At 38.4% G+C, this 20,749-nt stretch overlaps 2 protein-coding genes across 14 annotated transcripts in view; one reads left to right on the plus strand and one right to left on the minus strand.

Annotated features, from left to right (window-relative positions):
- The window catches only part of ANKDD1B (ankyrin repeat and death domain containing 1B), a 26,341-nt gene extending 16,037 nt beyond the window's left edge, over nucleotides 1-10,304 (plus strand). For 7 of the 8 annotated variants that reach the window (XM_079330255.1, XM_079330257.1, XM_079330256.1 and 4 more), the window contains 5 exons: nucleotides 2,635-2,733; nucleotides 4,838-4,933; nucleotides 7,596-7,794; nucleotides 8,479-8,610; nucleotides 8,929-10,304. In XM_079330255.1, the coding sequence (XP_079186381.1) occupies nucleotides 2,635-2,733; nucleotides 4,838-4,933; nucleotides 7,596-7,794; nucleotides 8,479-8,610; nucleotides 8,929-8,987 (585 nt within the window). In that variant the 3' untranslated portion in view covers nucleotides 8,988-10,304. Of the gene's footprint in view, nucleotides 1-2,634; nucleotides 2,734-4,837; nucleotides 4,934-7,595; nucleotides 7,795-8,447; nucleotides 8,611-8,928 lie in introns of those variants that run through there. The other variant, XM_079330261.1, reaches the window with a different exon arrangement.
- POC5 (POC5 centriolar protein) overlaps nucleotides 10,302-20,749 on the minus strand; it is a 27,115-nt gene continuing 16,667 nt past the window's right edge. For all 6 annotated transcript variants that reach the window (XM_079330252.1, XM_079330250.1, XM_079330253.1 and 3 more), the window contains 7 exons: nucleotides 19,009-19,113; nucleotides 18,156-18,335; nucleotides 16,924-17,086; nucleotides 13,683-13,804; nucleotides 12,799-12,912; nucleotides 12,118-12,294; nucleotides 10,302-10,706 (listed from right to left, as the gene is read on the minus strand). In XM_079330252.1, coding sequence (XP_079186378.1) covers nucleotides 10,557-10,706; nucleotides 12,118-12,294; nucleotides 12,799-12,912; nucleotides 13,683-13,804; nucleotides 16,924-17,086; nucleotides 18,156-18,335; nucleotides 19,009-19,113 — 1,011 coding nt within the window. In that variant the 3' untranslated portion in view covers nucleotides 10,302-10,556. The remainder of the gene's footprint in view (nucleotides 10,707-12,117; nucleotides 12,295-12,798; nucleotides 12,913-13,682; nucleotides 13,805-16,923; nucleotides 17,087-18,155; nucleotides 18,336-19,008; nucleotides 19,114-20,749) is intronic.

The raw sequence follows: 20,749 nt of genomic DNA on the forward strand, positions 1-20,749 counted from the left end.
CCTTGAATATCCTTTTGTATTCACACTGTCCATTCTAGCGTGTGTTATGAGCATGGTTTTGGTTATTGTGAGTAACAATTAACAACTAATTGGGAATGGCACACAGGGATTCCTGGAGGCAGTCAATTCTCAAGTGGCATCATGTGTGGAAGGAATTGGACATGTGCCTGAGGCTCTTACTGCCTCCAGTGGTTTGGGATCTCATGTCTTAGCAGGAGCATATCCTAAGTAATTCATACACTATGTGAAGGAGGGGAGCTTTGCCCACCCTGATGAAACATAGGGATTTCCAATGTTGTGTAGGGTCTGGCCCTTGCCTACAGAGCTGCCATCCAGTTTCTTCAAAAGAGAACAAGAGTTTCCTGGTCAAGGAGCACACAAAGGGACACTGAGAAACTCCAAAGCCAACATATGGACTAAAAACACACTTAGTTGGAGGTGTCACAGGTTTGTTTAACCAGAGACCCAGTCCTCAAATATAATAATTGTGCCTGAACTCGAGAGATGATGGAAGTAGATGTTGATTTGGTTATGAAAAGAAACAGGTCCTGCTAAAGGGCAAAAGGGGGAAGATTCAAAAGAGACAGCCTGGCCTGCAGCACAACAGGAAAGAGAAAAGACAAGAATGACAACAGAGGCGAAACTACCTGGTGCCAATCCCTGAATGACCTCTTAGGTAAGCAGCAAGAATTCACCAAGGCAAGCACACTGCTACCTGACTGCTCCAGTGCTGGGAAGGTAGGGAAGCCCAGCTGCTGAGGTCCACCTCTAGGGACTAAGGGGTTGCCAAAGGGATCATAACAGAAGCAGCCACTCATAAGTCTGTGGAGATGGCTCTTACAGAGTATGAGTGCAAAGTGTCTCCACAAGGAAGATACTGCAAACCAACAAGGCAAGTAAACTACCACAGAAGGTATACAATATCTGAGGGAGTGGTGGTAGAGGTGGACTACAGTGACCTGGCCAACAACAAGGCCTCCAAAAATCTCAGTGACATCCAGTGCTTATGGTGCATATGGCATAATGTTGTACAGAGCTCACATACAGGAGAGCCCCTGGCCATGACAGTCTCCAGTGGTCCAACCATGTACAGACTGGCCTGCCATCTGTGGAACTTCAAGGAGAATCTCTCTTCCATCCATTCTCTCTTCCCCATCACCCCTACATCTCATCTGTGGAAGGACTGTCCCAGCAGGCCTGTCAAGTCCCATTCAGGGCACTGTGGCTCCCTGCTGGGGAAATGCAGCCTGGTCTTCCTCATGACATGCAGAGGTGCTCCCCATGATAGCAAGAAGGATAAGGCTTTGAGAAATCTGTGGCTCAGCCTTTCCCATTGTTCATATTATTGCTAGAGATTAATTTATACACATTTTTGTGGAAGACAGAGGCTGTCATTTGTGGTTGGAGTAAAGTATAATGACAAGACTTTCTAGTCACATAAAACAGAGATTTCTGAAAATTTCTTCAACATATCTTTTAGAAATATTTTTCACTTTGTCTGTAGCTTGCCTGAAGTTGCCTACAGCAGATACTTATGTATCCCTAAATTTCTGCAGGAAAGAGGGTAGGGTGTATTAATAAAAAATAAATTTTTTTGTGGGAATAAAAAAGTAAGGTAAATACATGTAATTGTATGACCATAGTGTAAACTGTAAAATTAACTGATGAGACTTAATGTGGAACCCTGAGCCTGGTGTTTCTTAGTGTACAAAGCTTTAATTAAGAGCCAAAGAAATTCTCTAACCAGGCTTACAGAATGTAAACTTGCCTTATCAGAGAGGCACAGGCACAAAACACTCAACTTAGAAGGATAATGTGCCCCAAGAAACATATAAGAAACATTCCCATATATGCAGGGTTTCCATAATTAGGCCTCCAATTATTAGCTGCTGCATTTTATGCATAGATGTCTGGATTTTCTTACTCTAATTTCTGTAAAAGAAAAAATAAATATGTATTTGGGTATATGTAGCTGTGTAGAGATTAGATTATACAACGCTCCTCTCAGACTCAAAGATTTACTTGAAGCTGAATGTCATTTTAGCTGTATTTCTTGTTAATGGTTTGGCCTGGTTTAATGGTTTAGTTTTGTTTGTGTGTTGTTTCAGTTTCACTGAACCCATTATGCAGCAGGTAGACTTCTGCAATGTATCATCACTTCGTGGCAGGGATGATTAGAAAGTTTAGCTATGGATGTGGTATAGTGTAGTGTTGAAAATTGTGGATATCCAGTTGTCTTGACATCAATTCCTGCAGGGTGAAGATTACTTGAGAAGATTATAGGGATGTGGGTTGCCAGACATATGAAATCCTCTCTCCAAAGCACCTTGCTTTAAGAGGGAAGAGAGAGAGCAAGATTTTTAGTTTACAGTGCTTTAGAGGGGCTAACAGTAGCTCTTTCCTGAGCCAGCTGGAACTTGTGCCTGGTTTTCCTGCAGAGATCCCATGTGCTGTCTTCTCTGCCTGAAGCAAAACCAGCAGATCACTCAAAAGTTAAATAATTTCCCTCTCTGTTCAGTATTTTTTCACCAAGGCTGCTTCTTGTTGTGAATTTATTTTAGATTCAGCCTGTGAGCATGCTGCTTCTAGGAGTAAGTCTGACTTAATGCATTTATTTGGTGTCTTTAATTGAAGAGGCAGGAAACCCCTCTACATCTGGCAGCTGATCTTGGCAATGTGGAGTTGGTGGAGCTGCTGCTGAAGTCAGGCTGCAATCTCAAGACCACAGATAAGGTAAATTGCATTCCTTACACAAGTAAGGATTACATAATTTTTTGTTTTATAATCTTCCTTACAAGAGGCACATAAAGCATATGTTGCCAGTTTTGTGTGCTAAGTAAAGCTACCTACAAAGGAAGTCTTCCTTTAATATTGCTATATATGCAGCTTGAAGAGATCTGAAATAGCTGTAAAACCCCCAAGCTCCATGGTTTGAAGGATAAACACTGCTTCCAGAGACCTTTCATGGAGAAAAGGTCTAGGCTTGCAGAGGGGAAAATGGCCTGAGGCTGCTTGTACTGTGCCCTCAGCCAGGCTCATTGCCAGGAGAGGTGCAGCTTCGCCAGGTGCAGTGATGGACAGTTTGCTATTTAGCACTCCAGGTCGTCCAAGAATCACGGTGACATTCCATATCCATTCAGGTGGATACTTAACCCCTGGGATGATGCTCTGCTTGGAAAGATAGAGACAAAAATGGCAATGGTTGGAAGAAGTACCAAAGCCAAGTTGCAGGGGAAGTGCTACTGAAAGGATAGACCCAATGTTTACAAATTTTGCTGAATTACTGCAAGATTGAGTGTTGCCTTTTATACTGTTACCACTTTTCTTGATACTCTGTATAACAGTTGATGGATTTGAAGTTTATTATGGGCAAAACCTCACCCTTTAAAAAGTAACTTTCCTGCACAAAACTGTTCTGTGAGAAGTGAAGATTTATGGATTAGGGTTGTCATGTTTTGCCCTATCCTGATATGAGGCCTGGGGCTCTGAGTGTGGGTTGCATGGTTAGTATGTTTTGGGATGCTGAAAAAAAAGTAAGATGCTGCATTTCCATTTAGAATCGTCTACACTTGCCAAACATCTACAGTTCTCATTGGGATCAACTCAGAATGAAATCTTGTCCACTTTAAACAGCACCTCCGCCACTGGGAAATTTTTTCAACTTATTTGTGTTCCAAAGACAGACACAAAAAATTCCTATGACCTTAAGCACCTTCAAGTCTTTGGGCAAGGTAGTGCCCTGGTATTACAGTAACACTGACAGAACTCAGGACTTGTTATGAAAATTTGGCTCTGAGCCAGTACAAGTTCTGGTACAAGTCACCTTTCTGCATTGGTTTTATTTCTTGGAGTAGCTTTTTCCTTGCCTATTTGCTGGATGACATCTGAGACTATGCCACTGCTGGGAACATATGCAAATACAGTGCCCTTTGAACTGAATTGGTGCTGAGATGCCAAAAAAGTCACTGTCCTTACTGAATAGTAGATAGGAAGAAGGGGAGCCTGCTTTGATTGCACAGTATTTTTCTGGCCTCCCTGCCTTGGCATGAGTACTCAGCCTGCAGAGAATGCCATGCATGTGCTCCTGTCACTTGTTAACTGGACAACACCCTCAATATTTAAATCCAAGGCAGTTGCACTCGGTGCAGATATGCTGAAAATAGACAATTGCTGAGAAATCCCTGTAGAGCCACCGTGATGTCTGTGCATCAAAGTGCTGATAGGAGAGATGAGTTCAGGTAGACTGTGCAAGCCTCTGCAGCTGGAATTACAGCAAAGGCTTTTAATAACTGTGACTCCTTCTATACCCATGAACCATGATCCTATAGTTGTGTTCCTTTCAGCTGTAATGTGAAATTAATTTTCTTTACACCTTTTCTTACCATCTGAAACAAGGCACAGGTTTGCTCTTCAAGTGGAGATTTCCAACTTTGCCAACCTATCCATCAGAAATGCCAGTTTAACCATAGCATGGGAATGGACTGTGGTTGTGGTAGTTTGAACATGGATGCAGTGACTAGAGCATGAAAGCTGGTATGAAATATGCAGCAGTCTGAGTGCAGGTTCCTGAAAGCAGCTGTACCTCACCAGAATTTTTTACTGGGGAGTTTAGTGTGGGAGAAAATTGACCAGCTCTGGGTTGAGGGAATACAGCTTATGCAGAGCATAGAATTTTGACTGTAGCTACCCAAAAGCCATAAAATTGTAGTAAACATATCTGCCTTAAAAAGAAAAAAAGAAAAAGGAAAAAGGGATGGAATTCTGTAAGCAGTCCCTGTGTTTCTTCTGTGACACACTTATCCAAGATAATGTTCTGATTCACTGTCTCTGCTTTCAGCATGGAAAAACTGCACTGGCCACAGCATCAAGGAGCCATCATGCCCTCATTGTAGATATGATCATTAAAGCAGAAAGGTATTTTGCCATGAAACAGGTAAGAAGATCTTTCATTAAACACAAGATACCTAAGGGAAAAGCCAGTTCTGATTTCGAAGTGCCTTTTGGCTGAGATGGTTCCTTTTGGTAGGCAGCAAGACTGGCCTTGATGAACTAAAGTTAGGACTGGGAATGGGAAAGTCTCCAGCCCATCCAGGTTTTATTCCTGACTAGCTGTAAAAGTGTAAGCAGATCTTATTATTTTCCTGCCTTGTGCTCTACACATGAAGGGATGGAGGGAGATTCTAAGCCAAATCTGAACTGTGTCACCAGCATCATGGCTGGGATAACATGGATCCACATTGATTCCTGGATCCTTTGGTATATAAAATCTGTGGTTGAAAAATAACAGTGAAAATGTCTGTGACTCCTTTGCTAGCAGGAGCACAGCTTCTTCAACAGAAGGTCCCTTGTTGTTCCCAAGTTCCTTGTGTGTTAACTATAAAATTAAATGAGATGGAAAAGAACTTTGCAACAAGTGTGAAGGACATGGCTTAAGTGATCTGAACTTCTCACCTTCTTTCCCTAGTTGTTACTTAAATGTACACTTGCATAGTGATGGGCTTCTCTAAAGGGCTAGAAGTAACTGCCATATCAGTTTGTGACTTCCTTCTCATTCCTGTTTCCTGCTGAGTTAACCAAATGTACTGATCCTGTTCCAGAGCAGGTATGGGAATTACCAGTTTCACCACCCTACTCCTGCCCTGAGTGGCCAAATACATGACACTTAATGTTACAGGGCTGGTAAATCACAAACCTAGATTAATTATTGCAAAAAATGCCTCCAAGAACACTCTGTATTGTGCATTTGATTTGCACCAGTTCAACTGGAATTATCAGGTATGTTATTGTTTCTTTTGGCTTAAAAGTAGTAGTCTGTTGCCACAGAAGCCATGACAAGTTTGGCAACAGTAAGCCTATAATGTTCTCAACCTCTTGGCATTGTTCACTGAATTTTCAGAAAAGTGTTAAGCAGTTGTTTTTCTGCAGAAGCAACAGAGATGCTGGGAAATACAAACATAAGTGTTTGCATTCCGTTGCCTGAAGCTGAGAGTTCAGCCATTGGAACAACTTAAATGTATGGAATATGATATGGCTATTCAGGTGGTGTTACCCTACAGGGAACTACAGCATTTTGAACCATTATTTTGAAGACTGTCTTTTTGTTACATTCAGCTGACTTATAATTTGTGATAAAGCATTAGCTACAAAAGGTCATGTAGCTGAGAGGAAGGGCACATGATATTGAAGTGTGAGTGTCATCTCTGTTTTTCTGTTTATCACTTCCACCCAACCCTTCCCTATCATTGTCCAGGCTGAGTCAAGTGAATTTGAGGGCAGCTGTTACTATCTCCCCTTGCCATTGCCTCAAAACATGCTTAGCAGCAAAGAGAAGCTGTGCTGCTGCAAAAGGATTTCTTTTGTTTGCTTGAGGTTTTTTTCTGGGTTTTTTTTTTTTTTTGTTTGTTTGGGTTTTTTTGGGTTTTTTTGGTTTTTTTTTGTTTTTAATTAAACAGCACAAGTAAAGGATAAAATCAGAGACACTGAAGCTGTTCTGTAGAATGTCCTAAACTTTACTTTGCATTTGTCAGGAAGCATGAAATAAAGTCTGCATCAGATGAATGGAACCAAACATACATGACAATGCTTAGTTACTGAACTGTGACCTTTTTTTCTCTGTAAGTCTCTTGTTAGTTTAGGAAATAAACCTGCTGTATTTTAATTTGAAATGAAGCACTTATGCTTAGCATTTTTAAAATGTGGCCTTTTGCCATTTCCTTTTTTGCTTACTACCTGCTTTGTCATCCTCTGTCAAATACGTAAAGAAATTTTTTCCCTTTGAAGATTTGAAACAGGACTAGTACATAAACCTAATGAAACACAGAAATAGCTGGAGCTTACCTACCTATGAATGCTCCTGGACACGGTTTAGCTAGGACTGAAATCACTGATTGACATGGTTTTTGCCAAGGTGCCCAAATAAGAGGTAACCCCATCACTCCTGTTTCTGGTGAGCAGTGCATACAGTAGCAACATCACTTTTAATCTGGAGGGTAAAATCCATGTGATTTTGGTTTCTGTGATTTTACTTATGCAGGAATGAAACTAGACCCATGTTCAACACATATGTGCACATTGGGGTTTAGACACTTTGCTGAATGGGATTCCCCATGATAAACCTAATGCCAGCAAAGGATCTAAAAGTCCCCAGTTCAGCCAAGTGAAGCTGGCAGGGCAGAGGCAGGAACAGGTTGAGCAGGCACAGCTGTGCCCATGGCCTACCCTCTACCTAGGGAGAGATTAGTGCTTTGAGAAGCAAGAGAAAAGGGTGAGAACTGTGCCTGAAACCCTGATGTGTTCAAAACATGCCATAGAGACAGAGCCAAGCAGCACAACAGTGCTGGCACAACAGTTGCTGTTACTTTGCTTTAGTGTATGAAGTACCAGAGAAAGTAGCTTATTTTGTAATTAACTTAGTAATTACAGATTAGCAACAGATACTGGAACTCTTTGTTTCAGTTCTGTTTCTATGAACCATACAAAGTTCCTTTACAGGCATTGAGCAAATCATCTGTCAGCAGCTATTCCTGAACAGGACACTGGTCACTGAGCAGTTTCCCAGCTGTGTTACAAAATTTACCATCTACTTTCTTTTTCAGACACATCTAGCCCATAGTGGTAATGGGTCAGACTTCTGTGTGTCCTTCAAACAAGATCACAGTACACAGACCAAGCAAATCCGTTCCTCCCTTTGGAATCTAGCCTATAACCTGTTAAAACCCCGTGAATGGAAAAAACTGGCTGTGTTCTGGAAATTCACTGATGAACAAATTAAAGCTATTGAAGAACAGTGGACAGGTAACAACATCTGAATGGCCAGACATAAATATATAGGATAAAAAACCCCCACAAGGCAGTGTTGCTTTTTAACTATGTGGAGGGGTACAAGTCTTGTCCCTGGTTCCTGGAAAGCAGTGCTGTAGCAGTACAGGATACTTCTGCTCTCCCTCTTGGCCTGAAGGAACCTTCTTCTTTGGAGATCCAAACTAGAAGCAATGAGCATCACACAGAAGAGTGGGGGGGTCATCCTGCAAGTGAGGATTGGGGGAGCCTCATGACAGTGATTTTACTCATGCTCTGTCTGCACAGCTGCCATTAAACAGGAGTTTCTGGTTTCAGGCCTCTCAAGTGCTGGGAAAACAGTACTTCTACAGAACATATTGTACTTGTTATACTACTCCAGGGTATATTTCCACAGCTGGAGGAAAAATTAAAGGAAAAAATAATTTTAAGACTTTGGTGTTAAAATTAGATGTTAGGTGTTTTTCATGTTTTAACAGTAGTTTTAGGATAAAACAATGTTTTTTTAAAAACTTTTTAGAACTTTATAAAAAAATTGTAAGCTTAAGTATTCATTTTTTTGCTAAATGAGAAAGGTAGTAAGAGTAAATGATAAAGTTTAAAATATCTTGGAACTTTTAGTGCAAAAGCACAAAATACACTGTTTCCAGCATATTGAACAAATACTTTGTGTATTGCAAGGAAAAAAAAGTTATAAGGAACATGGAAACAGAATGTTGCTCATCTGGTTACATGGTACACTGCTAGTTCATCAGAATCCTGTTAAACATCTGTATGAAGATCTGGTGGAAGCAGGACTTCAGCCTTTAGCTGGTAAGTTGATACAGAACACCTTACAGTGTCCTCTGTGAGACTGCAGTGCCCTGCTGAGGTCCCAGTGATGCTGGGATGCTGTGGCCAGGGCAGGGATGGAGGGCACTTTCTTCTTTTCTGGGACTGCCCTTCCTGAGGGGCCAGGCTGCTTGAGAAAAAACATTTTTGTCAGACTTAAGGTTTCTAAAGGAAGACATGCAAAGTTTGCTTCCCTTATCTGTTTTGCACCCATGGTTAAATTGTGACTGGCCACCCTTCAGTTAGTCTGACCTTGTGCAAAGCAGAGCACACCAATCAAGTGTTTTCTCTTCTTTACAGAGAAGATCCGAGCTTCAGTTTCCATTGGCATGGACTCCAGGAAATGTGTGATTTCATGAGTTCATCAACAAAACATGGCATATATGATGGAATTACATGCCACATGGTTAGTGGCTTTCAAATATCTTCTTGGGAAACAAAAAACCTATTTTGAAGTTGTACAACTTTTTCCGCCCTAGAACTTGCACTGCTGAAATGTTTACCTTTTTTCTCAAATGTTTGCTATATAGCAATATAAAAAATTTAAGAGCAAATGGCTGACTGGCAGTTTATAACTGCTAAGCAAGACTCACCACTTACAGTTTCTACACCTGACCTTACGTTGATAAAGTTATTCTGTATTGGAACTGCAATTAAACTAGTTTGTGTTTGATGTGAAATGTAAATAAGATGTTTTCTACATGAAAAAAAATTAAATCTATCAAGTGAAAATTACGTGTATAAATCAATTACCATTTGCAGAAATAAGCTGGCATCTGGCCTCATTTGGAATTCAGGTTTTCACAAATTCTTGCTATGATTATGACAGATCTTTCTACTGCAGCATTTGATTTATGTAGTGAAGAAACACAAAAATGTCACATGTAAACACCATATGAGGCTGGCTGCAGAATTTTCTATCATGGCATAAGACTGTATACATACCCCCAAAAGAGCATTCAATATTTAATACTCAGCACATATAGCAATTATTTGCCTATTTCTTGTTCATATCTTGAATTAATACTTGGCAGTGTCCTGCTGAATACGTTCAAAGGTTTTCCTATTGCTGAATATATTTAATATCTGAAAAATTATGTAAACGTCTATCTTTGTGTGATCTTCTTTATAACACAGCAATAGTTTCATCATGTAATGGAAGAACTGAATTACCTTTTCTGTTTGAATACAACTAGCATTATTTTGTGCTGAATCCTACCCTACTGTTTGTACTAAGAAGATTATCTGTATCTTAGTCTGAAGTCCTATTCCAAACTGTCCTCTTGTGTGCAACCTTCTTTGACTCGGCTGCAGAGCATCCCAGGAATACGAAGAACAGAACATTAAATCCTGAGGTTTTGGAATTGGAGATCTAAAGTACAGATGCTTGGAACCCTTACACATTCATTGAGTTCTGCAACATAAACTTGGAAAATGAAAATGTTTAAGAACTTGATGGACTGGGTACCTCACCTAGCCTAAACTGGACCCTTGGTGTGGATGATGCAACCCTGCTGTTTTCCATTTAAATACACTGTTGTAGAATATAATTAAAGTGCATGTCAAGTACACTTACTTGCATAAGCAACAAAAAATATTTGTATAAAAAGTAAATTTCATTTTCTCTTGAACATAGATGTTAATGTCATTTGGATTAAACGAGATTCAGACAAAAATCACACAGTATCCTTTATTTAAAAGTGTGCAAAAGATTCCTTAAATAAAAAGTTTGGAGGTAGAACAATAGTTCAAGCTCTTTTTTCCCCCTCCAGGTTTTATTATAAAAGCACTTTTACTTAAAAAAACCCTTCCTTTTTTAGAAAAAGGTAAAAACATGATATGTACTTTAGGCCTTACTGCATCAAATCTACAAAGACTGGGAAGAGGTACCTTGATTAAAAACCCCTACCAGTGAAAAAGATAATCACTCAGTCAACAACTTTTATTGACTGAACACTGGTATGGCTTTGGCCCTGAAGCACTCGCCCAGCTTGTCCTGCAGATCTCACAGTGGTGGAGCCAGAAGAATGAAGCACAGTTCGAGGATATTTAGCAGCAGTGGCTTGTGATATGGTTTGCTGAAAAATAATCAGATACATCAAAACACTTAATGCACAAAAAATCCACATTAAAAAATAGCTCTAGGTGAGCTGTAGTTTAAAAAGAAAGACCTACAATCCAGCAAACTGAAATACACTTATCAAGAAGGAAAAAATACATGGTCATTTAAAAGAAAGAGTAAGTTTTTTTTTCCTTTCTTATCTGTAACACATTTTTAGAATACAAAGTGCTAGACTTCCAGTTAACTAAGTATCTTGAGCTCTTATCACCTCAATCTTATTTCAAGGTTGGTTTGTTTTAGTTTTTAACTGTACTGCTCACAATTTTCCCCTGTAGTGCTAATTTAATCATGCCAACTTTCCTTTTGAATGATCTGAATGATCTTTGAAAATAAAAGGTTTGTAGTTTTACCAAGAACTAATTTTCTGCCCATAGAACTAGCCACCAGTGTAATAAACAGTAGTCATTCTCCTTTTAATCAAGTTAAATTTTCCTCCCTCTCAAATTAACTCAAGACAAATACTTGACTTAGATTTTTTACTTGCAGAATGGGTATACAGAATATATCTCTAGGGCTGTCACATTTATTACATTTTCAGAAGTCAGTTTTTGTTACAGCAGTTCACGTGCTTTCCTTGTCACACTAGTCACAAAATCTGAATCCAGAAATTGTGCTTAATGAAATAATTACCACATTTAATCTCTAAACTCCTAAGAATATACAATTTAAATATTCATTTCTGCTTAGGAGCCCAAATTCTTGAAAGCTATGTGCAGCAAGCCACACAGCTGTGAGTCATGGCAGGAAGTGGGGGCCTTTTCTGCTTTGGTACTGCTACACTAGTGAGGGGACTGGGGCTGCTTGGGAGGTTGGGAGAAGACAGATCCAGGACAGGGGACCCAAACTGACCAAGGGGATGTTCCAGACCATGTGGCACCAAGCTCAGTGTATAAAGAAGCAGGAAAGCTGAGGGGACATTTGTGGAGCTGTCATTTGTCTTCCCAAGTAACCAAGTGAGCTGGGCATGGTGGGGCCCAGCTCTCCTGGAGATGGCTGAACACCTGCCTGCTCATGGGAAGCACTGAATTAATTCCTTGGTTTATTTTGCTTGTGTGCACAGCCCTTGTTTCCCCTATTAAACTGTCCTTAAACAGCCCATGAGTTCTCCAGCTTTCACCCTTCTGATTCTCTCCCTGATCTCTCTGGTGGGCTGTGTGGGGCTTGGCTGCTGCCTGGGGTTAAACCATGACAGCTCCTCACCAGTGCCTTCTAGACAAATATGGTAAGCACTGTTTACTGTTTTCAACAAGTCTCAAGTCTGAGTTTTGTCTAAAGCATTGAGCTTTTACTACTTAAGGTAATTTTTCTTCAGACTATTACCAGATGGGTTGTAATAAAAATACTTTAAGAAGCATAATCTGATTTACCTGAGTGACTGGATGATGTTTCTCAACAACGACTGTACTCACGGGTGGAGAAACTCCCATCACTGCTAAACTCCCACAAGCTCTGGATTTTTGTCCCATATCAGCTCGGCCTGTGATTCGAGCAGTGATTGTTCTTCCTGCTTTCTGTTGTGCAGATGTTATTACTTTTGCCACGGGCTATAAATAAATTCAATATTAATTGGAAAAAATTATAAACATAATACTTACAATGCTCTAGTGTTTCTGCTTCTGTCACATGCCTAAATGGAAATGATGTTGCAGGTAATCCAGTTACATTACACAGGACTGAATTTGCTCTACCTGGCTGCAACCAGGATTACTCAATTTTTTCCACTTGTGACACAGCATTTCAAGCTAATGATTTCTGCCCCAAGGAAAGACTAATTTGACAAAAATCAAGAAGCATGGATAGTTTAGCTTTGCTTTCTGACTGCATGTTTGAGTGACAGCTGAAGGTACTTCTATCACTGTGGAAATCTTTTCTAGCAATGGCAGAGCAGATAATAAGAAAGCTTCCATGCATACAATAATGCATATTTCTCTAACAGCTGATAGCAAACTGTGTCAAAAGCAGAAAAGAAAGGAGGGCAGTTTAGCATGAAGCACAGCAAAGGGAATGAGGGAGAAATTTCAAAGAGCAGGATAACTTTAGCATGTTACCAGTTTTTGAGTTGATGTCACACCACATCCAGGTGCTGTGCTAGTGATGATTACTGGAGAATCAGAGTCTAGCCTGGTCTCAGGAGTGCTTGCATGAGCCAGGTGGCTAGAAAACTTAAATGAAACCAGAGTTCACACAGAATGAGTATTACTTTCTAGAAAATAAAATTTTGCTCCTTAGATAGTAATTTTTTTTACTATCCCAACTACCCTTTTAATTATAAAGTCTTTGCAGGTATTTTATCCTAGTGTTACTATTCATTGTCTAATTTAAAATGATTTGTCTACCAATTGTAGAAATGGTGTGAATAACATTTATCACTATTAGAATGAAAAGTCAGGAGAGAGACACACCCACTCTGTTCTAACCTACTCTCTAGCATGATAATGTTTTACAGTGGCAAAGTTTTCAGGATGACTCAAGGGCAGGTCCAAAACAACCACGCTACTAGATGATGATCTGGCTGAGTTGATATGACAGGACAATAAGCTGAGTTCTATCAACATCTGTATCTGTTACCCCCCTAAAAAAGAAGTTTGAAGTCAAGCCAGCTTTTTATCTTGCCAGAGAATATTAAATTCAAGCTTTTAAAAAAACCCTCTTAACAGCTTTTTTCCAGACAGAATCTTAGAGAGCAAATTTCGCTTACTGTCGTGACCTCATCTTCATTAGTTTAATGCATTTTCACTAAAATAAAAAAAAAGAGCTAATGAAAATACAGCAAGCCACAGCAGCTGTCCTCCAGTCACTTTATTTTCACAGTGCATCTGAACACACCTGCAGGTTTTCTTTTAGACCTGGGCTCTCTTCAAAAAAGCCCCAGTCAAAGAATTTATTTTTTTTGTCACTAGGAAATACAATTCTGTTCCAGCTACTTGCTTACCATGTTTTCCATCTGAAGAACAGCTGCTGGTGGAGGTGGTGGTGGTGAGGTTTGATTATATTGTGAAGGAGGTGGCCTTCCTGCACTGGTGGTAGCATTATCATTTCTCCTGCTTCCTATATCTATTATTAGAAACACAAAGTAATGGGATAAGCACATAATCTAGCTTACCCTAAGGGATGGGGAAATGGAGGAGGTTAAGTTACAATAAAAATTGTAGTATTTCTTTGGAATTTCTAATAAAAAAGAGCAGGCTGTTCTTTTTAAAAGTAGGTGGACAGATAAAAAGAAACATTCCTGTATTTTATCCTCTTCTGAGATGCTTGTAATGTTTTTCAAGGGGCTTCTTTTCTTTCTTATGTCTCAACATCCCCATGACACATCACCTACTTGTAGTGCAAAGAGCTGAGATTCTTCCTACTGCTTGCCAAAACCAGTGTGCAAGAGGTACTCTTATCCTGAGAGACTAAATCCAGTTTAGATAGGAAAGCACAAAGATCATACCAGACTTCTGTGAGGGCACAAGATCTTGAAGGGGGCTTACTCACACTAAAAGAAAATGTTATGCATTAGCAGCAGCATCTCATCCCCACATATAATTGCTGGACAGTGGCTTCATCCTGGCTGTAGGGCTGGGGCAATCTACAGGCACCCGCTCATCTCTTCCCACTGGCAAGCATAAACTTGAACAAAAACCATCTAGGATACTTTTATCTCCCAATGCAAACACTGGGGATGCCAGATCTGTAAACCTAAGCACAGTCTTTTCCAAACAGTTCCAGCCTTTTCCTTTTAGAATAGATATAGATTTTTTTAAAGGAAGGAGAGAGAGGTATTCTTATTTACTCTCCTATTTCTGAGAAGCTGATGCAGGAGTTCCAGGATGAGAGAAATTTGCTCATTCCAGGAACTAGAGTGACATCGTGTGGTAGTTGCGTTTGGTTTTTTTATTAGCTAAAATAAGCAGGAAAAATAAAAGGAAAGTGCTTCAAAACTGTGCAATGTTTGTTGATGTCAAGAGTAAAAGAATGCCAGAATATTAATTTTGTACAAATCTATGTGCATACACACACATTAAACTTAAGCACAGACTGGACCAATGCACAGTTATAGACCAGTCAGATCCAATCTATGTTACTGAAGAAAAACAGGGTTAGGATTTTTATAAGCAAAAAGTTGAGTTTCTGTTGCTTCAGTGTTCCTTTAAATATTTAAAAAGGCTAAAATAATCTTAATATACTACTAATTAAAAAGAGCCAGCAAATTAGGCAAATACTTTAACACCATCAACACTGACACTAAATATTATTAAACCATTAAGATTGTGATACACACTGTTAATAAATACATTATGATATATATAATATGTATTTTACCTGTAGATTGTGTGTATATTAAAATAACCTAATAATAAATTTGTAAAGGGGTGAAATTCTGCTTTTTATATCCAATGACAGTAGGTGGCACTGCAGTGCTCATATAAATTTATAATTGTTGACTGATTCTGGCACATGGAAGTTTTGATGTCCACAGATTAATAGACAAATAGAAACAAATCACAGTCATCTTCTCTGATGTTTGCAGTCTTCCAGTGTACTGACCACTGTTCTATCTGATTAAGAATGCAGATCAACAGTTGTTCGACCATATTAAATAATTATGTAATCAACTTCATTAAAACCACCATCTGGCTGTAAGAAAAAGAGAATATGGCTAGGGCAGGGGAGAAGGTGGTACCAGATGCGGTGGAAGCTGATGACCTGCTTGGGACTGAGGACAACAGAGTCTGTGAGATGTTATGAAGTCTGATTAAAAAGCATAATAGTGGACATACAAAAAGATGAGTTGGGGTAGCCTAACATCCAGCACAGCAACATCTCTAGGTGTTGTGCTGGTATAGAGTATCAGTTCCAGCTTCTCGGTAAAAATCAAGCAAAATGTTTGGTCCATGAAACCCAGGGGCTGGTCACAACTATTCTAGAGCTCAGTTTTCTAAATTTCCTTACTACTTACTCTCATTTTTGTAAGTCTACAAAAACAATGCTTTCATACCAGTCATTTACCTCAGGGAGACCTGTTGTCTGTTGCACGTTTTTTTGAAAACAATAAACAAACAAATAAAAGTCAATTCTTCAAGACAGAATAATTCTTAATTAGTAACACTGTGAAAAAATAAAGTACTTGGGAAATGCTCTGAAGTTTTATTCCCAAACTCAGTATCTTCAAGAAATCATTTATTCTTAATCTTCTGCAAATACTGATCCTAAGTTTTTACTAGCACATAGCTACTACATTTAGCTTATGTCTTATTAATTTCCTAAGCAACTGCACAAATACCACTTCTGTTTAACAGGATTAGACTGCTGCTCAGGTTAAGTATCCTCTTATATCTTCTTCAGGTTTTTATCTCCTCTTCCTCTCTACCTTTTTCAGTGAAGAATTTCTCTAAAGTTGTTCAGAAACTTCTGTGTAAGATTGTTAAATTTAGCAAGTGAAGTTACTTTCTTAGGCTATTAACCACTGCTGCCAGTACAGATGGTTGTTGAGCCACATGTATAGCTGTGGCACTCCTGCTGGCACAGCTATTTTCTCTTTAATGTAGCTGTTGCACCAGCACAATTATGTTCCCACTGCTATAAATTGCCTCACTCTGAAGGAGTGATTTCAATATATTTGTAAGCATGTGCAGCTCTTCCCTGTGTAGCTGCACAGGTTTTACAGGTATGCTGCTGATAAAAATAGACTGGTGTTTCCTGTTCTGGCACGGAGTTAAAGCTAAATACAGAACCTGAGAGATTTGCTTGCCCTTTTTACATTCAACAGCAAGATTAAGAAAGAAGAGACAGCTCTTGGGAAAATCTGATTCATTGCATCACTGAGATTCCAGATCATAAAGGAATTTTCAGGATTTTGTGTTCACTGCTCCATAACCTGGTGTTTTAACAACTTTGCCACCTCTGACTCTCTGTTAGGAGTTCTGCAGGTTCCACTCTCCCAGCAATATGGGATGAAGAGAACATGTTCCTCCTTTCAGCTACAGCAGTATGAAATCCAGCATCAGAGTATTTCTCGACATGTTTAACAGGACATTTTAAAGCAATAAAAGTTTAATAAACTCTGTATTCCCAAAAGTTTTCAAATTAAAAAAAGCGAGAGAAAAGGAATTCCGTTAAAACAAACAATTCCAAATCCAACCAAGATGTACATGGACTACCAGATTAAACCTGCTGTTCATACTAACCAGGATCTGGCCTACTGTCCTTGCTTTGAAACATGTTCATTGCTTCCAGATTCAAAGCACATACACCACGCATAAAGGCTTTCTTCATGGTGTCTTCATAGTGATCTCGTTCACCATGCAGTCGCAGAACCTCAGCTTTTGTCTGTTCCAAACTAGCAGTTAACTACAAAACAGAAGGAAGAAACAGGTTGCTCTTACTTCTGAATGCCAACTACAAACATATTTATCAATTAACTTTAAAAATAACTTACTATATTTACAAAGATAGAGGTTTTCACTTGAAAATGAGATGAACAGTGCATTGTAGTTTCTTTGCAGTACAACACGATATTAATAATAGAGCATATCAAGGACAAAACTGTTCAAAAGGACCATCAGATTCTACCTAAGCAGAAATATATCTTGCCTTTTTCTTTTAGAAGTTGGCATGTGGCACAACCCAGATCTCTGCAGAAACATGGGTTCATTCAACAGAAGAGCAAGTGTTCTCAGAGACTTATTTAAGTATAAGGATAAATTTTCATCACCAGTCTCTATTCTCTAGATACTGCAAAAAACTAAAAATGCTGAGAAAAGAACAGAGAAAGTTGCTACTTATGTTTTTTAGGCTGTTAAGACACATTTGGCATGTCTGTTCTTAAAATTCTAGGTTTAATTTTTTGCTGAAATACAAAGCTCTTAAAAGTTGCATTTTTTTAAAACTGATTACTTAGCATACACCAATGCACGGATTGACTATTTTACCTTAAGCTCTGAAAATTCTTTAACAAGTTTAACTGGAAAGCTAAAGAAAAATCAAACAACTTCAACATTTAAAAGAGTAGCTATTATAGAAAAAAATTGTACTCATCATGATCATTCAAAGTATTAATGCTCTTCTATTTCCATTGTCTTCTTCATTAAAACCATAAAATGCCTAGCCAATACTAACAGGATGCTGCTAGAAAACAAATGGCATTCCCATTGATAGGCAAACAGAGATTTGCTTTGTCTCAGGAAAATCCAATTTACTTCATCTGCGCATGCAGATCAACAATATTTTATATCAGATGCAGGGAAAGAAAGTCATGTCTAAAAACACAGTAGTGGTCTTAGATCCATTCAGGTCTTCTTGCATACTTGAGAGCTCTGTTCTGCTGGAAAATGCTCATGTTTGTTAGGTTTCTGAGAAGGAGATACTTTGGAGAGACAGGATTGGGAGTTAAGGAGTAAAAGAAGAAAAAAAAAATTACCTCTGCAATTTTGGCTTCAAAATCATTGGTAAGCTGGACACAGATGTCTTCTGCCCTTAACTGACAGGCTCTTGTTACTTTTTCTTTCCATCTTTCTTCACTAACAGATCGCCATGCTGCCCAAACTTTCTTCAGCAAAACTGTCTGGAAATGTTTATCTGCCATTCTAATTGCATATTCCTTAGAAAGTAAATACAAGCACATCATATGAAAGTTCAGGGTTGATAAAAAGTTTGGTACTCTACTGTGGATGATTGTTTTGCAGCTTATTACACAGATCACAGGAGGAACCCTTAACTGAGTTGCAGTTCCTGCAGTGTGCCATGGCACATTGCTGTCCCCAGCATGAGAAAACACATTTGTGAACTCCTTGTGCTGTGTGTTGTGAACACACAACAGCAGTCTTACTCTTAGTTTAATGACACTCAAACAACAACCTCACATACATGGTGTAAAGAGACATGTGAAGCCATTTGTTGGGTATATGGCACATTTGGATTCACTGTGGGAATCATATAAAACCTGAAGTCACAAAGATTGCAGATAGTTGGTGTAAAACACCTTTTGAATAAATTTAGACTTCAGAATTGGTTAAAAGCTACTTTAAAACAACTGGACTATTCTAGTCTATTGCAAAATGGTCAGCAGACAACAGCTTTTTTCCCATTCCAGAGACTATTCTGACAGCAACATTCCTTTTAGAACTGACCTTTTCAAACTTTTATTTGACACTGCCAAACACATCAAAATAGACACACATAATTTCTTCAAACTGTAACAGGAACTGCAGCATCTCTGACCCTTTTGAGATCAGAGCTTTAGTTTTCACTGCATTTTGATTTTGTGCACATACCTCTTGTTTGGCTTTAACATGCTGAATCCGCCACAGCGCAAACTTTTTCATCACCTCTAGTCTCTCCTTTTGCTTTTCTAAGGCTTTGGTCAAGTTAGTAATTACCTGCAAAAATATTTATTAACACTATATCAATAGCTATGGTCACTGTAAGATCAAAGAGAATGTACTTTATATCTCAGTTATTTTTCACTTAAAGCACTTGCTTTTAACAGATGCTTTCTACTTAAACTTCCCCTTACTCTGATCAAGTAAGAAACAACAATCAGAGTTCAAATCAGAATAAAAATTACTGTGGCTTCAACACTCAGATTGTGGCACTTCCATTGTGTAGTTTTAGAAGTTCAACTGAATTTTTATTTTCCCCTACATTTGGCGGTTTCTTAGCTAGTTTCTCATAATTAAAGGTTACTCTAGCATAACATCAGAAGAACCTCTTATTTCAAAGAGAATTTGATGAATCAGAAACATTTATATTAGAAGTTCATTTCACTTGTCTGAATGGAATAAACAAGCTAAGTCATTGCTATGAACCAGAAAAATCTTACTAAGGGTTGTTACTCTCTTTAGAAGTTCTCATGAAAGACAATACATAGGCTTATAGCAATTAAAACATTTGAGAGGCAAGATGACACACTGGACAGAGACTGCAACTGGGGACTTTTACCAGCAATCTCTAAATTTAATGAGTACACAAACAGCTGAGGTTCCCCAATTATAAATTAAGCCAGGTACGATGCAAATTTGGCACACCAAATCTGAATATTGCTCCATTTTTCTGCCTAACTTCTTAAGCTAGATTCTGCCATCAGCCACATATGAGCAACTCCAATGGTCAACAGTGACATATCTTGGGACTTTGGGGAATAAGGTAAAGTTATTTTAAGTACTACATAAATATTGTTGAGAACAATATTTTATGATAATACATGCTAGCATATGTAAACATTATATTGCATTTTTAATAAACAAGTAATAATCATTGAACATATATCAATGAAAATAATTATACCTAAAATTAAAATAGAAAGCAAATTAAATTGATATATTAATTACTTTAATTGAAAAAGTATAATAAAAATCAATTTTCAATGTTGCAGCTTAAAGTCTTAGCCTAAGTCTACTTTTGTTAATTAGCACATTTTTGCAAATAAAAAGCATTTGAGATTTACAATGTGAAATAAGAATCTACAATACTTGTAATATTTGTGAGGCTAATGGTCCTTGGTTTATGACCATATCAGGATACAGCAGTTTTCATATTATGGAGTGATATATGGAAGCATGGAAGCATTGCCACCTTCCATTCAGGTGGTAGTAATGGTAATTTTCTATCAAAATGATTTTTTTTCTCAGAAACAGAACTATAAAATTGGCTGAAGAAATAATGTCTTTGGCAGCAGAAAACAAAATAGAGATTTCAAGATATCATTGAGAATTATGGCACATTAAATATGACTGACACACAATGATATCCAATCAAATTAGATGTTTGAAAGGCATAAGGTGAAATAACCATGCACATAGGTACTAGTTTACATTGTACAAAGACTAATCCCGTTATTGTAATGTTACAACATTTATATTTGCTGGTCTGTAGACTGTTTTTCAGATGGACACAGAATATCATATTCATTCATATTTTAACTCCTGCAATCTCTGCTTTTTTAAAATGTAAGTAAGAATTAGAAACCCAAACACCATTAAGTGTTCTCAAGTACCAGGTTAAATGTTCAGGGTA

This window comes from Erithacus rubecula, assembly GCF_903797595.1.
Source record: "Erithacus rubecula genome assembly, chromosome: Z".
NCBI lineage: Eukaryota > Metazoa > Chordata > Aves > Passeriformes > Muscicapidae > Erithacus > Erithacus rubecula.